The sequence below is a fragment of the Stegostoma tigrinum genome, chromosome 14, assembly GCF_030684315.1.
Source record: "Stegostoma tigrinum isolate sSteTig4 chromosome 14, sSteTig4.hap1, whole genome shotgun sequence".
Taxonomy (NCBI): domain Eukaryota; kingdom Metazoa; phylum Chordata; class Chondrichthyes; order Orectolobiformes; family Stegostomatidae; genus Stegostoma; species Stegostoma tigrinum.
Genome location: NC_081367.1, coordinates 36,021,405 through 36,037,980, shown reverse-complemented (window position 1 = coordinate 36,037,980; position 16,576 = coordinate 36,021,405). Strand labels below are relative to the sequence as shown.

General features: G+C 40.9%; 1 protein-coding gene across 4 annotated transcripts in view; it reads right to left on the bottom strand.

The window, feature by feature from the left end:
- si:ch211-51h4.2 (uncharacterized) overlaps positions 1–16,576 on the bottom strand; it is a 299,094-nt gene that overhangs the window by 70,396 nt on the left and 212,122 nt on the right. For all 4 annotated transcript variants that reach the window (XM_048542917.2, XM_048542918.2, XM_048542919.2 and 1 more), the window contains one exon: positions 16,067–16,109. In XM_048542917.2, coding sequence (XP_048398874.1) covers positions 16,067–16,109 — 43 coding nt within the window. The remainder of the gene's footprint in view (positions 1–16,066; positions 16,110–16,576) is intronic.

The window sequence follows — 16,576 nt, the reverse complement described above, 5'->3', positions numbered from 1 at the left end:
TGCTGACAAACTGTTGTGTTTGATTGGCAGATTAAAATAATGACTAACTGGGAAATTAATTTTTAAATAGTCTTAAAAACTCACTGCTATATCTGCTCCAGGATAATGTCATTTAACTTGCAGGTTTATTGGTTTTACAATAAAGGTCACTTGGTTGAACTTCTAGTCGAAAACAAGCGACAAATGGTAATGGAGACAAGGCAAGCATTGCACACAATATTATGATTAGTTTAAACTGAAAATAAACGTACATTATGTCGATAGCAAGGATGTGAAACATTGCAATTTGAAGCCACATTTAACTGCACACATCACAACAGTTTTCTGTAGTCAGTTCCCAGAGCCGTGTAGCACAGAGGCGACCATTTGGCCATCATCTCTGTGCTGGCAACTGAAAGAGCTACACATTAAATCCCATTCCCCAGCTCTGCCTAAAAAGTCCTACTGTAATGCAGACTGAAGCACACAGAAAGCATGCAAGTTCTCACAGAAAATCCCTGTCTTTGGCTAGCATCAAATCTATCAGTCACATCGAATATAAATCATTCAACAACAATTGTCCAATACTCCAGGTATACAAACTATGGAGCTCGACTCCTTGAATTAGCCACGTCATGTCTGTGAAGCAGGTACGCTTTGCATTCGGCAGGGCAACAGTTAACAATCCTAAGCTATTCTCTTCTACCTACAGAAGCAATTTTATGACTTGGGCTTAGGGCCGCAAGTGGATTGGACGTACACTGATGACCGTTAAAGGCCAGCAGGCTTGGGGCACTCATGGCTGGCTCCCATTAAATAAAAAGCCTGATTACTTGTTCATCCAAAGTGAAAAACGGTATCTGCAACTAAGGGCGTCTCAAACTGACAGAGTTTGAGCTCTCTGGACGTCTCAACCAAGGCTGCAGGTTGAACTCTTTGGGCTGCCCACACTTGCTGCTGCAGTTCATCCTGGCCTGTGCTTCTCTTCCATACTTCAGACAGCATTCAGGGTCCAGACTCCTCACTTTGCAGATCAAAGCAGACTACTGGAAATAAAAATCCCTGCAATTTTTTGCAATATAGTGTCTTAATGTGCATACTCTGGTGATACACAAAACAGTTTCTCCATATTTACTCATTCAAAAGCTTTCATTAATTTTCTACATTTCCCTTTAACCTTCCCCTCCAGAAAGGGCAATTACAGCTTCTCTAGTTTCTCCATCCAACTGAAGATCCTGATCTTGGTTATTTTCTCATAAATCTCATATATGTTATCATCAAAACCTTGAGATCCTGTGTTCAGCGTTATCGTCAGAACTGGTCACAATAATTGGGGCTAACCAGTAATGTATTCTCACCAGTAGCTATTATAGTTCAGAGTCAAGCACATTGCTGCGGGTCTGGAGTCACATGTAGGCCAGAGTGAGTAAGGTTGGCAGTTTCCTTCTATAAAAGGGCATTAGTGAACCGGATGGGTTTTTTCCAAAAATTGACAATGGATTCACTGTCATCACTACATTCTTAATTCTAAATATTTTATTGAATTCAAAATTTCCCCATCTGCTGTGGCGGGATTCGAACCCAAATCCCCAGATTAACAGCCCAGCAAAAACAGCACTCGGCCATCACCTCCCCAGTGCCAGTGGTAGAATCAGCAAGTGGTAGAATTGGATTAGCATCTGATTTGAAGTGCCCTCAATCTGAGATAGATGATTAATAAGCTGAGCGCAGGAACAGCATGGAGAGAAGTGCTCTGTGAAACACAACAAGATGGGCATATAGCCCAAATATTGTAAGATTCAGCTCATTGACTGGTTCTCCCCCCATCTGATGCCATCAGATTTGCACAGTATTCCTAGCATTTTCCGTTTTCTTAATTTCAGATTTCCAGTATCAACGATGCTGGATTCCATTCCTCAGAATTTAGAATGTCACAAGACGAAACAGTCATATTTTACAGATATCATGAAGAACAGGTTTGGAGTCAATTAGTAGAAACTATTTGCTAACAGTTGAGGAGTCCAAGACTGCGGATTTATGACAGCAGCATCTTAAATTGGAGGAGGCCATTTAAAAATGTAGCAACAAAAAAAGAAAGTGTAAAATTGCTAAGATCAAACGTTTGAAGCACTGTTCTTATAATTTAATGTAGAAGTCTTCAATTTGATTGTTGTATTCCTGCGAAAGTATCAAATATCGTACTGTCCAGATAACTTATGGCTGTAACTCAATTGGTATACACTTGCACAATTAAATCATTACCATGTTATTTATGAGTGCTTCATTTACTAAGTCATTTTATTTTAAAAAAAACTTACAAATTTAATTACGTTAAACAGTAATGTAAACAGATAGTGAGCGAATGTCAATATTGTTCATAAAATCAGATTTTAAGCAAAAGATGTTACAGTGTGGAACTGTGAAACTTCTCAAAATTAAACACCCTCAAAAACACTACCTTTTGTACTGTCCATCTTTTGCCAGTAGATGGCAATAAATGAAAGAGCACCCATGGAAAAGAACTTTCCAAGGTGCAAATCTGGCAGTGTGTCTGTATCTCACATATTGTCAATACAGCCCCTCCAAAGGAAGGCCAGTGGTCCTTTCCCACAACAATGGTTTCCCTATTCAGCCAAGCTTTTCTAAAGGTCCATCCTTCAGTAAATGAGGGGATCTGTGAATAGGCAAGTGATTGTGGTTGGTTTTTGGGGAAGTGGGAGGGAGGAAAAGGGGGTGCAGCAGCTGGGTGCCAGCAAGGGTGGGAAGAGCAGTTTTATGGTTGGGCTCATGCATCCAGGGTGGTGAGGAGTTTGTTGGATATATGGGGTACAGTCGGATGGTGGAGGGTAATCAAGTGGAAATTAGGAACAGCAAGGGAGTAGTCACCTCGTTAGGGGTTTACTACAGGCCCCCCAATAGCAGCAGGGAGATTGTAGAAAGCATAGGTCGACAGATTTTGGAAAAGTGTGAAAGCAGTAGGGTTGTTGTAATGGGTGACTTTAACTTTCCTAATATTGATTGGAACCTCCTTCGAGCAGAAGATTTGAATGGAGCTGTTTTTGTAAGGTGTGTTCAGGAGGGTTTCCTAACGCAGTACGTTGACAGGCCGACGAGGGGAGAGGCCATTCTAGACTTGGTGCTCGGAAACGAGCCGGGGCAGGTATCAGATCTTGTGGTGGGAGAGCATTTTGGTGATAGTGACCATAACACTCTCTCATTCTACATAGCTATGGAGAAGGAGAGGATTAGGCAGAATGGGAGGATATTTAATTGGGGAAGAGGAAACTATGATGCGATTAGACACGAGTTAGGAAGCATGGACTGGGAGCAGTTGTTCCATGGTAAGGGAACTATAGACATGTGGAGATGGTTTAAGGAACAGTTGTTGGGAGTGATGAGTAAATATGTCCCTCTGAGACAGGCAAGAAGGGGTAAGATAAAGGAACCTTGGATGACGAGAGCGGTGGAGCTTCTAGTGAAAAGGAAGAAGGTAGCTTACATAAGGTGGAGGAAGCTAGGGTCAAGTTCAGCTAGAGAGGATTACATGCAGGCAAGGAAGGAGCTCAAAAATGGTCTGAGGAGAGCCAGGAGGGGGCACGAGAAAGGCTTGGCAGAAGGAATCCGGGAAAACACAAAGGCATTTTACACTTACGTGAGGAATAAGAGAATGGTCAAAGAAAGAGTAGGGCCGATCAGGGATAGCATAGGGAACTTGTGTGTGGAGCCTGAGGAGGTAGGGGAAGCCCTAAATGAGTTTTTTGCTTCTGTCTTTACGAAAGAATCGAACTGTGTAGTGAATGAAACCTTTGAAGAGCAGGTGTGCATGCTGGAATGGATAGAGATAGAGGAAGCTGATGTACTGAAAATTTTGTCAAACATTAAGATTGACAAGTCGCCAGGCCCGGATCAGATTTGTCCTCGGCTGCTTTGGGAAGCGAGAAATGCAATTGCTTCGCCACTTGCGAAGATCTTTGCATCCTCGCTCTCCACTGGAGTCGTACCTGAGGACTGGAGAGAGGCAAATGTAATTCCTCTCTTCAAGAAAGGAAATAGGGAAATCCCCGGCAATTATAGACCGGTAAGTCTCACATCTGTCGTCTGCAAGGTGTTAGAAAGGATTCTGAGGGATAAGATTTATGACCATCTGGAAGAGCATGGCTTGATCAAATACAGTCAACACGGCTTTGTGAGGGGTAGGTCATGCCTTACAAACCTTATCGAGTTTTTTGAGGATGTGACTAGTAAGGTTGATGAGGGTCGAGCTGTGGATGTGGTGTATATGGACTTCAGTAAGGCATTTGATAAGGTTCCCCATGGAAGGCTCATTCAGAAGGTCAGGAGGAATGGGATACAGGGGAACTTAGCTGCTTGGATACAGAATTGGCTGGCCAACAGAAGACAGCGTGTGGTAGTAGAAGGAAAATATTCTGCCTGGAAGTCAGTGGTGAGTGGGGTTCCACAGGGCTCTGTCCTTGGGCCTCTACTGTTTGTAATTTTTATTAATGACTTGGACGAGGGAATTGAAGGATGGGTCAGCAAGTTTGCAGACGACACAAAGGTCGGAGGTGTCGTTGACAGTGTAGAGGGCTGTTGTAGGCTGCAGCGGGACATTGACAGGATGCAGAGATGGGCTGAGAGGTGGCAGATGGAGTTCAACCTGGATAAATGCGAGGTGATGCATTTTGGAAGGTCGAATTTGAAAGCTGAGTACAGGATTAAGGATAGGATTCTTGGCAGCGTGGAGGAACAGAGGGATCTTGGTGTGCAGATACGTAGATCCCTTAAAATGGCCACCCAAGTGGACAGGGTTGTTAAGAAAGCATATGGTGTTTTGGCTTTCATTAACAGGGGGATTGAGTTTAAGAGTCGTGAGATCTTGTTGCAGCTCTATAAAACTTTGGTTAGACCGCACTTGGAATACTGCGTCCAGTTCTGGGCGCCCTATTATAGGAAAGATGTGGATGCTTTGGAGAGGGTTCAGAGGAGGTTTACCAGGATGCTGCCTGGACTGGAGGGCTTATCTTATGAAGAGAGGTTGACTGAGCTCAGTCTCTTTTCATTGGAGAAAAGGAGGAGGAGAGGGGACCTAATTGAGGTATACAAGATAATGAGAGGCATAGATAGAGTCGATAGCCAGAGACTATTTCCCAGGGCAGAAATGGCTAGCACGAGGGGTCATAGTTTTAAGCTGGTTGGTGGAAAGTATAGAGGGGATGTCAGAGGCAGGTTCTTTACGCAGAGAGTTGTGAGAGCATGGAATGCGTTGCCAGCAGCAGTTGTGGAAGCAAGGTCATTGGGGTCATTTAAGAGACTGCTGGACATGCATATGGTCACAGAAATTTGAGGGTGCATCCATGAGGATCAATGGTCGGCACAACATTGTGGGCTGAAGGGCCTGTTCTGTGCTGTACTGTTCTATGTTCTATGTTCTAAGTTGTTGGGGAGGGAGTCCGGACAGTTCAAAAGGGGTGAATGAGGAGGCTGTTATGTTGCTTAGTTCAGTTATATTGCTTGATCTCAGAGATCCACCACAGACTATAGTTTGAAACATTTCAGGGTCAGGGACAATAAGTGTCCAGCTGGAAAAGCACGGCAGGTCAAACAGCATCCAAGGAACAAGAAAGTTAATGTTTTGGGCCGAAACCCTTTGTCAGGCCTGAGGAGGGGAAGGGGGCCCCAGAAATAAATCGACAAAAGGAGATGTAGCTGGTGGGAGGACAGGTAAGATACAGTTAGGGGGTTATTGTGGCTGGTCAGTAGGAAGGATGGGGCAGGTATGTGAGTCAGAAGATGGATAGGTTGAGGAAGGAGAGATATTGAAGTTGGTGAAAATCAATATTCAGGCCATCAGGCTGTAAGCTCCCAAGGCAAAATATGAGGTGTTGTCCCTCCAGCTTATGTTTGGCCTCACTTGGACAGTGGAAGGGACCAAAGAGGAACAGGTCACCAGGGGAGTGGGAGGGGAGGTTAAAGTGGATGGCAAACGGTAGGTCATGTTCACTACAGTGTGGAGCTGGAGGAACACCGGTCAGGCAGCATCAGAGGAACAGTAAAGTCGATGTTTCAAAGATGACGAAGAGGCCTGATCTGAAATGTTGACTTTCCTGCTCCTCTGATGCTGCCTGACCTGCTGTGTTCCTCCAGCTCCACACTGTAGTGACTCTGATTCCAGCATGTGCAGTTCTTGCTTTCTCCAGAAAGTTGGGTTAATTGGTGTGCGCAGAGGGTAGATGCTTGGGGACTAGTTTGCAAACCATCTGCGCTCTGCATGCACCAACCAACCTGACCTTCCGGTTACTAATCGACTTTAACATCCCCTCCAACTACCCTGGTGACATGCCTATCCTTAGCCTCCTCCACTGTCAGAGAGGCGCCAAACAGGAGGAACAACACCTGATATTTCCCCTTGGGAGCTTATCGGCTAATGGCCTGACTACTGACCACCAGCTTCAAGATCTCTCCTTCCCCAACCTGTCCATCTTCTGACTCATCTAACCACTCCATCTTTCCTACTGATCAACAACAATAACTCCCTACCTGCATTTATTTCTTGGCTCCCCTACCCCTCCCCAGTCCTGTCAAAGGGTTTCAGCCCAAAACATTGACTTTCCTGCCCCTTGGATGCTGTACCTTTCCAGGTCCACTTTTCCAGATCCATATTTATTGACTCTAGCTTCCAGAGTCTCCAAGTCAGGGTCAGAGACACTTGCAGCAAGGCCTTGCCAGAAGGAATCAGTTCATTAAAAGTGTAGAATTCCCAGGTTATTTCAGCACATGTGTATGCTAGGCTTCCAGGGCCTGAACTCACACCTCCCAACTCGTGCTCCATTTCTTATGTCCAAAATCTTCTGGCACTCAGGTCAAAGCTGTGCATGTGCTTGCAGTGGAATAAAGAGACAGCTAATGCTTGGTGTGATATTCTTTGCTATTATTTTCTGTACTTGTCATAATCACTTTGTTAGTTCTATTTTTCTAAAGATTCATGGAGACACATTTATTTTAATATTTCTGATTCACTCTCTCACTCATTTTTACAACTTCATGAAGTCTTGACTCATTTCTTTTCCATAATTATTCTGTCCAATCTTCAGACCTGTCACCAACATTGCACAATTGTGTGCTTTTGCTTGAACTTTGACATCATTTTTAAACTTTCCGGTTAAAACTTCTCTGGTCAAGATGGTGGCAGAGTAGGATGCTCCAAATGGAGCTTCTCCATTCTGTTTATTTCTCATTTTCTTCTCTCTTTCCCTTCCTCTTGGTGTTCTCCCTCGAGGTAAAACAGGCTGGAGGCCAGTGCGCTAGAGACTCAGAGCTGAGTGGGGACAGAGGCCTGTGGTGCTGGTCTACTGAAAAGACTGTAATGCTTGCCTTTTTAACTTCATTCTCATTTTTCTAACTTGTACTGAAAGCAATGTAACATTTTTCCTTTCTTTTTCCCTTTATTTCTAGATTTTGTATCTACGATCTGTACTTTGAACCTAAGATGGTGCCATATGAGGGCAACACTGTAAACCTTTTCACTGTACACCTGTACTTCCGTACTTGAGTATACATGACAATAAAGGATATTCTAATTCTAATTGATGGTGGGTCTATGCCTTGTAACTTTTCTTATTCATAGGAACGGTGTCATAGAGTGTCAAAGAAACAGACCCTTTGGTCGAATTAGTCCATGCTAACTAGGTTCCCAAACTAAACTAGCCCCTACTGCCTGCATTTCCTATTCATGTACTTATCTGTAGTGACTGGAACCAGGTAGACGTCATTGACTATGAGGTCCTTGATTGACACAAGTTAACAACCCCAATCAGGAAAGCGCTGGTTAGGCAATATTACAAGGACGTTTAGAATGCCCTCAGTTCAGGCGCTTGACTCCGAGCTGGCTGGCCACAGCCTGTGTTCTGTGCACAAGTAAACAAAGGGTGACTCGGGTGATGGGATACTAGCCATGGTGCAGTTATTTCATTATCCAAATGTCTTTTAAATGTGGCAACTGTATCTGCATCCACCATTTCCTCTGGCTGTTCATTCCACACACGAGTCACCCTCTTAAAGTTTTCCCTCGTTTCCTAGCTTTAGACTCCCCCCAATTTAGGGAAAAGGCCTTAGCTATTCATCATATCTATACCCTTCATGGTTTTACGAGCCTCTATACGGTCACCCCTCAATCTCCTCCTCAACTGTGAAAAAATTCCCAGTCTATTTTGATTTGATCCATGGTAGTCACGTGTACCCAAGTACAGTGACAAGCTTTGTTTTGCAAGCAGTCATGGCAGATCATGGCAAATAAGGAAGTACAGATGCTTAGTGAGAGCAAGGCATACAAGGTTATGGCTGCACAAGAGGTGCATAAAGCAAGATCAACATTATTGGGACTTGGGGAGGTCCATTCATCAGTCTAATAACAACTGGGAAAAAAAACTGTTCTTGAACCTGGTGGTGCATGTGTTCAAGCTTCTATATCTTCTGCCTGATTGAACAGGTTGAAAGACAGCATTACTGGGGTGGGAGGGGTCTTTGTTGGTGTTGGCAACCTTTCTGCGGCAACAAGAGATATAACTCAAACTATCCATTCTCAGCAATATTCTGGTAAATCTTTTTTGAACCCTTTTCAGCTCAATAATATTCTTCCTATAACAGGGTAACCAGAACTGGACGTAGTACTCCAGAAGATGCCTCACCAATGTCATGTGCAGCAGCCTCAACATATTGCCCCAGCTGCTATACTCAGTGGTCTGAAACATTTCATGTATTCTGAAATATCCCTTAATATGTCTGCCACATCTTTATTGACCTATCCTTTAAACTAATCTACCAATTCATTTCGCCAACTCTGCTGATATGCCCTCAACCGGCTATATTTAAGTTTAAGAAAGCCTCAAACCCACTGCTCTCACCCTAAAACTGAAGGTGAAATTCAAACATTTAAAGGATTTCTGTTTCCTAGGGGCACTTTCACTGAGATTCTCAAGTAATCCAATTCACAATATCAGGTTTAGTATAGTTTGGTTCTCTGGGTGGCTCCAGAACATGCTGTTCTCAGAAACTATCTTGAAAACATTATGATCTTCTTATCTAGGCTACCCTTACCCAATCTGTAGACTAAAATCTCCCATGATTATCATTGTACTTCTCTGACAAGATTCCATTTCCTGCCCCTCCCCCACCTTATGTACCGTATGGATCCCTTTAAATGGGGCTGTACACCCCTACCACAAGTGGCTTGTTGCCTTTATAATTTCTCATTGCTACCCAAACCAATTCCAAATCCTGAACTTAGTCATCTCTCCCTGTCACGAGGCTATCACTAACAGAGCCACCCTGCCGTCTTCTCCTGGCTTCCCATCATTCCTGGGTGTCCTTTATCCTTCAATATTCATGTGCCAATCCATGCTATCTTGCAGGCATCTCTCTAATGTTTTAACAGCAAAGTGTGCTGGAGAAGCTCAGCAGGTCTGGCAGTGCCTTAGCACAGAGAAGCATTTTGAGTCAATTATGACTCTTCCAATTTTTTTCCTCACAGGTGGTACCAAACCAGAGATTCTACAGGACTTTGTTTTTACTTCAGGTCTTCAGCACCTGCAGTACTTTGCTTTTCATCTCTGTAATGGTTACCAGATTGTACTTACATTATTTCTATCGAAACTAAGTTCATTTGTTTTGCTTTGAATGCTACATACACACAGATTCAGAATCTTTAATTTTATCCCTTTGTTCTCTTTTTGCAACTTCTCATTTTATCTTTTGAATCTAGTTTCTACCCCTTTCTGTCACGGTTGCTTTAAATTTCTGGGAATTCTTCAGTCTTGGAATTATACCTCAACTCTTGCCTCCTTGATTTCAAAATCCTCTCTACTTCACTAGTTATAAGCTTGCAAGAATGCCATGCTTCTGCACAGTTCAAGTTGAGACAGTTCTAATGATACAGATCGCATTACTGCCCTGTGAACTGGAGCTCACTTGTGCTGCACCAGTCTGTGAGCCATGCATTCATTTTGAATCTGACAGCCCTTTGCTAATTTTTATGTGGCTCAGGTAGTAATAAAGAGCATGTAACCTTTGAATTTCTGCTTCTTAGTTTGGAATGTAGGTTCTCATACTGACTACATGGAATCTCTTTCCTTGTCCTGCCTGTTCATTGGTACCTAAATAAACCACAATAATTGCAGTTGCTCTGTCCCACTGCAAGCTCTACTTTAGCACTGTGCAGACCAGGCAGGCAACAGCTGTCTGGATGCACGCTTTGCTGCAGAGGATGGTATTATGCCCTTTTATCAAACTATCACCTAGTTCCACCGCATTCAATTTGAAAATTAGAGTCAGTGTCATACAGATCAGAAACAGACCCTTCAGTCCACCTTCATGAGTTAATTACCAAGTAAGCTTTTCTCATCTTGTAGCAGAGGAAGAGCCAATACCTGGAGGCCGAAATGTTGGAAGAAGCAAAAGCAACCGAACACCTTTTGCCTTCCGATTCTCACTCTGAGCACTCTATTGCAATTCCCAGCACAAAGTTTTGTGGAACTGGGCACTTCAGTCAGAGCTCTGGTACTTGCTTAAATTTAGTAGGCTCTTAATTTTTTGACAAAGGAACCATAGAGGTCAGAAATAATGGGAACTGCAGATGCTGGAGAATCTGAGATAACAAAATGTGGAGCTGGATGAACAAAGCAGGCCAAGCAGCATCTTAGGAGCACCATCGAGGTCAGCCCTGTTTGACAACAAATGTTGACAGTTTCACTATCATTAGTCCTGCAAATCTGAGTCATTATATAGATTTCTGTCCCCACAGATGCTAACTGACCTGTTCAGTATTTTCAGATTATTCTGTTTTGAGTTATAGCTTATGTCCCAAATTTCAGCAACAGTAAAGATCAACTGTAGCTTGCATGCGCACATTTTCAAATTTAGTTAAAGGTTCAAAAAGGATTTCTGATGCAAACATGGACGTCATATGTCTTGCATGGCTTCCGTCTCCCTAACCTCAATTTCCTACAGTTGCACAACACTCATAGCAGCATCCCTCAATTCTGGTCTTGCTTTCTGCTGAACATCTTCACTGCATCTTGGGTGACTATGCCTTCACCTTTGTGAGCCTTTAACTGTGGAATTTCCTCCCTAAAGCCCTCTGCCTCTCTTTTCTCCTTCACAATCCCCCCCAAGCCTCCTCAAGACTTTGGTCTTCTGATCTGACAGCTTGCTGTTTCGTATGACATTTTGTTTCACTGTGCTTCTCTGAAGGGCACAGCACAGTATTGCTATATTTAAACTGCTATATTCTTCAATATTGTTGATTTTACTTTCTCTACGAATTGTCGACTCAAAGTAATGAAGAAAAAATGGTATCTGCAATAAAGTGTGGCAACTTAAATCACTGTAGAGCAGTAAAATATGAGAAACAGAACCAAGCAATCGTGAAGATCTAAAGCCCTTTGGAACTCTACAAAGCAAACAGCTCACGAATTACAATGATCCAAATGACCCTTTGAATTGGCTTTCTGGTGTGACAGCCAATCCCCCAAGGTTTTGTTCAATGGCCATGTGATGTGAGGGTTTTTTGGCCCACCCAATTCAATCAGAATCCAGATCTTAATTAGATCATGTAACCTTAGTTTGCGTACATTCACAAAGAGACTAATGTGATTGTGATGAAGGCTACAGACATCAATATGGTAACAGCAGGTTACAGGCTAGCACAATTATAGTGGGGATGGACCATGAAATAAAGTTAAACTAACATTAACAGCTCAATGCATGTTATCTTAACATCATCTATTGTTTGTCTTTAACTAATGTATTTACTTTATATTTAATTTTATAAGCTCATTTAACAGTAAACACAACAGAAATCTGACAAGGTAATAAAATTATTGATTAGTATTATTTACACTGTATAAAGTTCTCTCAATGAGAAATACTTAGTAATAAACATAACTAAAATACCAAATACAACAATAAGAAAATACATAATATAAAGATACTGAACTACACAACTGGTTCAGATGTTTTTTAAAAGTAACATTTATGGAGAATCAACATTATAAATGGGATTATTCATCAAGTGGCTCAGATCTGATCTGAATAATGAGAGGCATGGTTTCTAACAACCTGAATATAATCACAAAAATACATAAACTCAAGTGAGTTGGATTACTTAATTATATTTGAAAGCCTATATTAAAATTACCGTATAAACATACTATTTTCCTTATCACTATATCTATGAATATATAAAAAATGCTTTCTCAAAAAGATATGTCTACCTATGCCAAGGCTACTCAGGGAATGAATTATTTATAAACAAATCACACGTAACATTTTACCTTCGCTGAATTACAATTGCAGAAACATGGAGATTAATGCATTAACATTTTCAGAGATGCCATGGTATTAAAAATCCAATATATTTGAAAAATAGCACATAAAAGTGTAAAGGACATTAAATAAAGAAATATTTTAAGTTCTAGCCACTGTTGCTGTTGCACATACACTACCTGGAGGGCTTGCTCATAAGTTAACAAGAATTCTTAGCAAAAAAAAGTAGCACAAGTATTACCAGGAATGACAACGGGACGGACCTGGATAGAAGGCAGTAAAATATTATTAACTGATGATAAAAACTATACAAACTATGAAATACATTATTTTCTTTCACTATGATGTTTATTTATCAGACTCTATAATAGGTTACATCGTATACAGGGTGTTCTGGTCATCACAACCGATTCATCAATATGAAAAGCATACATAGTAAGTAATCATCTCGTCTTGATTAAACAGGTGACCGAAGAAAAAAAAGCTGTGTGGTGGGTTAAAAGTGAAGGCATAAGTTTATGGTTTTATTGTTACATTATTGCTCAAGCAAACACAAACTTGGGTTGACAAATGTGAAAATGCTTTTGAAGCATACACAGCTTTTACTCAGATACAGCCATGTTTAATAGTATGTAACAGGTCTACATGTATCAATTTGTATGGTTATTTTGAATATTACTTTCTTTTAGACATCAGCTATTGTGGACTCACATAGCTCTTATAGTTAAAATATATTGATAAATTTGAAGATTCTTAGATGTATCATTTGAGACATTTAAGATGTTAGTTAATCACTGGGAGGTGACATTACATCTCCCAAGCAGATGCATTAATTGTTCACCAGTGCCATGTTATCTTGTTAAAGATCTATGAATTTGGCAAGCTAAGAGGGACATAGTGTCATAAAACATAGTGTACTCAATGACTTTTTTCAAAACACAAAGATTGACCAGGAATTGTTCATGGATTCATAAGCCAATCAGAGTTCGGATGCCTCAGATCTTGCAAAGGGGCTAGTGGCTGGTAATAATTAGTAAGGCCTGGGTCGTAGTAGTTCGATGCACAAGGAAGAGGGTCGAAGGCAGAAGAACTCCAGTCAACAGAAAAGAACAAGGGACCCATGCTCAATCAAATTAATGTCATGAACTGACATCGCAACATGAATGCGCTGACACAACTGCTTTTACTCAGTGTAATTTGTTAAGTATCATGTCTTTTGCAATTATTTTAAACTTAAAACATCCTGTAAAACATTTTTACTTGTATGGGTTTTGAAACTAATCAGAACTAGTAACATTTAAGATTGAGTTTGAGGGAGCTGGATTATAACTGTAATTCATATAAATATTCCAATTAAAGTTGCAATGCACCACAACGTCCTACAATGACACGCTAAAGACACTTAAAATTGTTTATTGGTCTTAGATCATCAAAAAAATGTTTGGAATCGATAACCATATTCCACAAAATTAATTCAATCATTCCATTCAATTATTATCTTGTGGAACAGGAGACTGGGATTACTTGGATAATGCAATGAAAGAACTGATTCAGGCACGACTCCAGATAGTCTATAGGTGTGAAGCTGGAAAAGGACAGCGGGTCAGACAGCAGAGGAGCAGGAAAGTCAATGTTTTGGGCTGAAACTCTTTGCCAGTTCTGAGGAAGGGTCACCGGACCCGAAGTGTTAACTGTTTTCTCCTCCACAGATGCTGCCAGACCTGCTGAGCTTTTCTAGCAACTTTGCTTTTGCTCCTGATTTACAGCATCCGCAGTTCTTTCAGTTTTTATTAGAGGGTGTTCTGTGTTATTTTCTATTGACAATGTGTTTGTTTGACAACTACAATTGGATAAACATGACATTGACCCCTACGGATGCTCAAGCAATGTATGTAAGAGGAACAAAGGCTAACATGACACTTGGAAGTCTTGTGGCATAACCAGAGGTTCCAAATGTGTCCCATTTCAAGACATGATAGTCATGAAATGCACATTAATAATGTAGCCAAATGGGTTGATAGCAACCTGTAAATTTTTCCAATATGAATCGGGCAGTCAGTAAGAGTGAGTCTCCTGACAGTGCTTGTATTGAGTTGTAACCTTCATGCAACAGCCCCGATATAGACTTGCAACCTTTTCCAGGAAAAAAGAAGCATAGGAATGAAAACAGGCAATTAAAAGGTCTTTCCTGCTTCATTCACCACTAGGTAAGGGAAAGAAGTGAGGTGGAGGGGAAAGAAATCAAAAATAACTGCCTGCTTGGCACCCAAGTAGTTAAATTTGCCGACGAGATATTTATGCTGACATTCTATGTGATTTCTTTCTTCCATTTTTGCCTGTTCTTTTGAAAAAGATGATAAAGCTGCTGTTGTGAATTTGCCAACAAGGTGGTGATGAGAGTTTTCACTCCAGCAGGGTATTTACCTGAAGTGACAAATCTGGCATTTTCATTTGTAGCTTAAGAAATTCGATGTGAATGTTTTGGCATTGGTGAATACAACTATTTTGTATACACATTACATTCACAAGCACATTGACCTAGCATTAAATTAATAGATTACAAATGGCTAACATACAGCTCATACAGTGTAATGCTTCAAGCAATCCTAGGCGAAATGGAGTAAAAGACCTTATACCCTCAGGTCACATGCAACGACACAGTGATGTCGTCATTACTATGTCTCAAAAGGCAGACGGACTGTGAGACACACAACACTAAGACTCCCTTCATCTCCCCAGATAAAAGCTCATCGCAAATAAACGTATATCATTGTATAAAAGGAACGTGTAGTCGATTTGATAATTATGGAAACAGGTTAATGAGACTAACATTTCAAAGTTCAGCGTAATGTTCTAGAGGTCACATTTGACCTAGTTACCGTATACCCTTTTGGAGAGGTACGTGTGCTCGGTTGCACTTATTTACCAACTTGTTTATACACTTGTTTAACTGTACAGATGGAGGCAGGCTTAGATTCAAAAAGCATGCAACATTCATTTGCCAGAGTAGCAAATGACATTATACTAATATATAATACAAAATCGTAACAGGCACAGAAGTGTTTTCAAGCTGTAGCAAATAATGCAATGGAATTAAAATCAAAATTACATAACTTCTATGCAACTTTAAAGTGTAGAGAATGCATTTTAAGCAGAAATTATACTTGTCAGAAATTTTAAGAGCCTTCTTCATAGCAGTGAATTTTCTCTGTTTGGAATAGGCATCAGAATGTCAAGCCTAACAACAATTTTCTGTCTGTTCATCAGAAAATCATAATCAATGGATGCGAACATAAACTGCTGATAGGAAAATGCCATTGCTGGTAGTGTCAATATGAAAAATAACCCTATTAATTCACACTGTTGCTCTTATGTTTGAAGGAAAATCTTGCATAGCCAAGACGGCAACATGGATTACCTGGTGGATCTGCACACAGGAAACTACTACTCCATCATAAGCAAACCATAAGGAGTTCACAAGATGCTGCATTGGAGTATTGAAGGTTAGAGCCAGTTACAAAAAAATTGGTGATGGTGCTACATTAATTAGACACCATTACATCATAATGCTCTCACTTAGCAAATGAAATAGAAACCTGGATGTGGTCAAAGTGACATGCAAAATTACTGGGAATTCAAGAATGGAAATTAGTTCATCATTATCACTACTTCACCACAATCTTAATCTAAACAGAATTTTTGTTAAAGTGCACTGGCTTCTATTTGCAAATTGCTGAAAAATGCTCTCAATAAATTAAGGAGCACTTACTTTTGTCAGTGGGATGGTGGCTATTTCCCCTGCTTTTTCAGAACTGCAAGTTAAAAAAAAAGACATCAAGCATTTTTAGGATCCACATAAACTGGATTATAATTAGGGATTTAACATTAAAAACTTTAAGCAATACGTGAATGACAGTCGGTTAGAATTGAAGTCATTTATAATACACGCATTTAGCAGTTCATCTTTACTTACTGGGTGGTAATCTGACACAGTAGGCTGTTTACTTACTGTAGAAACAATTTCATTAGAACAAGAGGAATGAAAATAGGATGGGTTTGTGCAAAAAACAAATTTCCTGCTCTAAATCAGGAATGAATGGCAAAAAGATAGCGTGCTGGTCTGCCCCCTCTGTTTTGAACTCGGGTAATTTTCCCAAGAAAGTGGTGATAACATAGCATGAGGCAGGTGGGAAAGGGAAGGGGTCTGCATTTCTTGGGTGGTGAGGTCACTAGGTAGTTCTTAACAGGGGGTGGATGGTCATTAGGAGCTCAAGGAAGC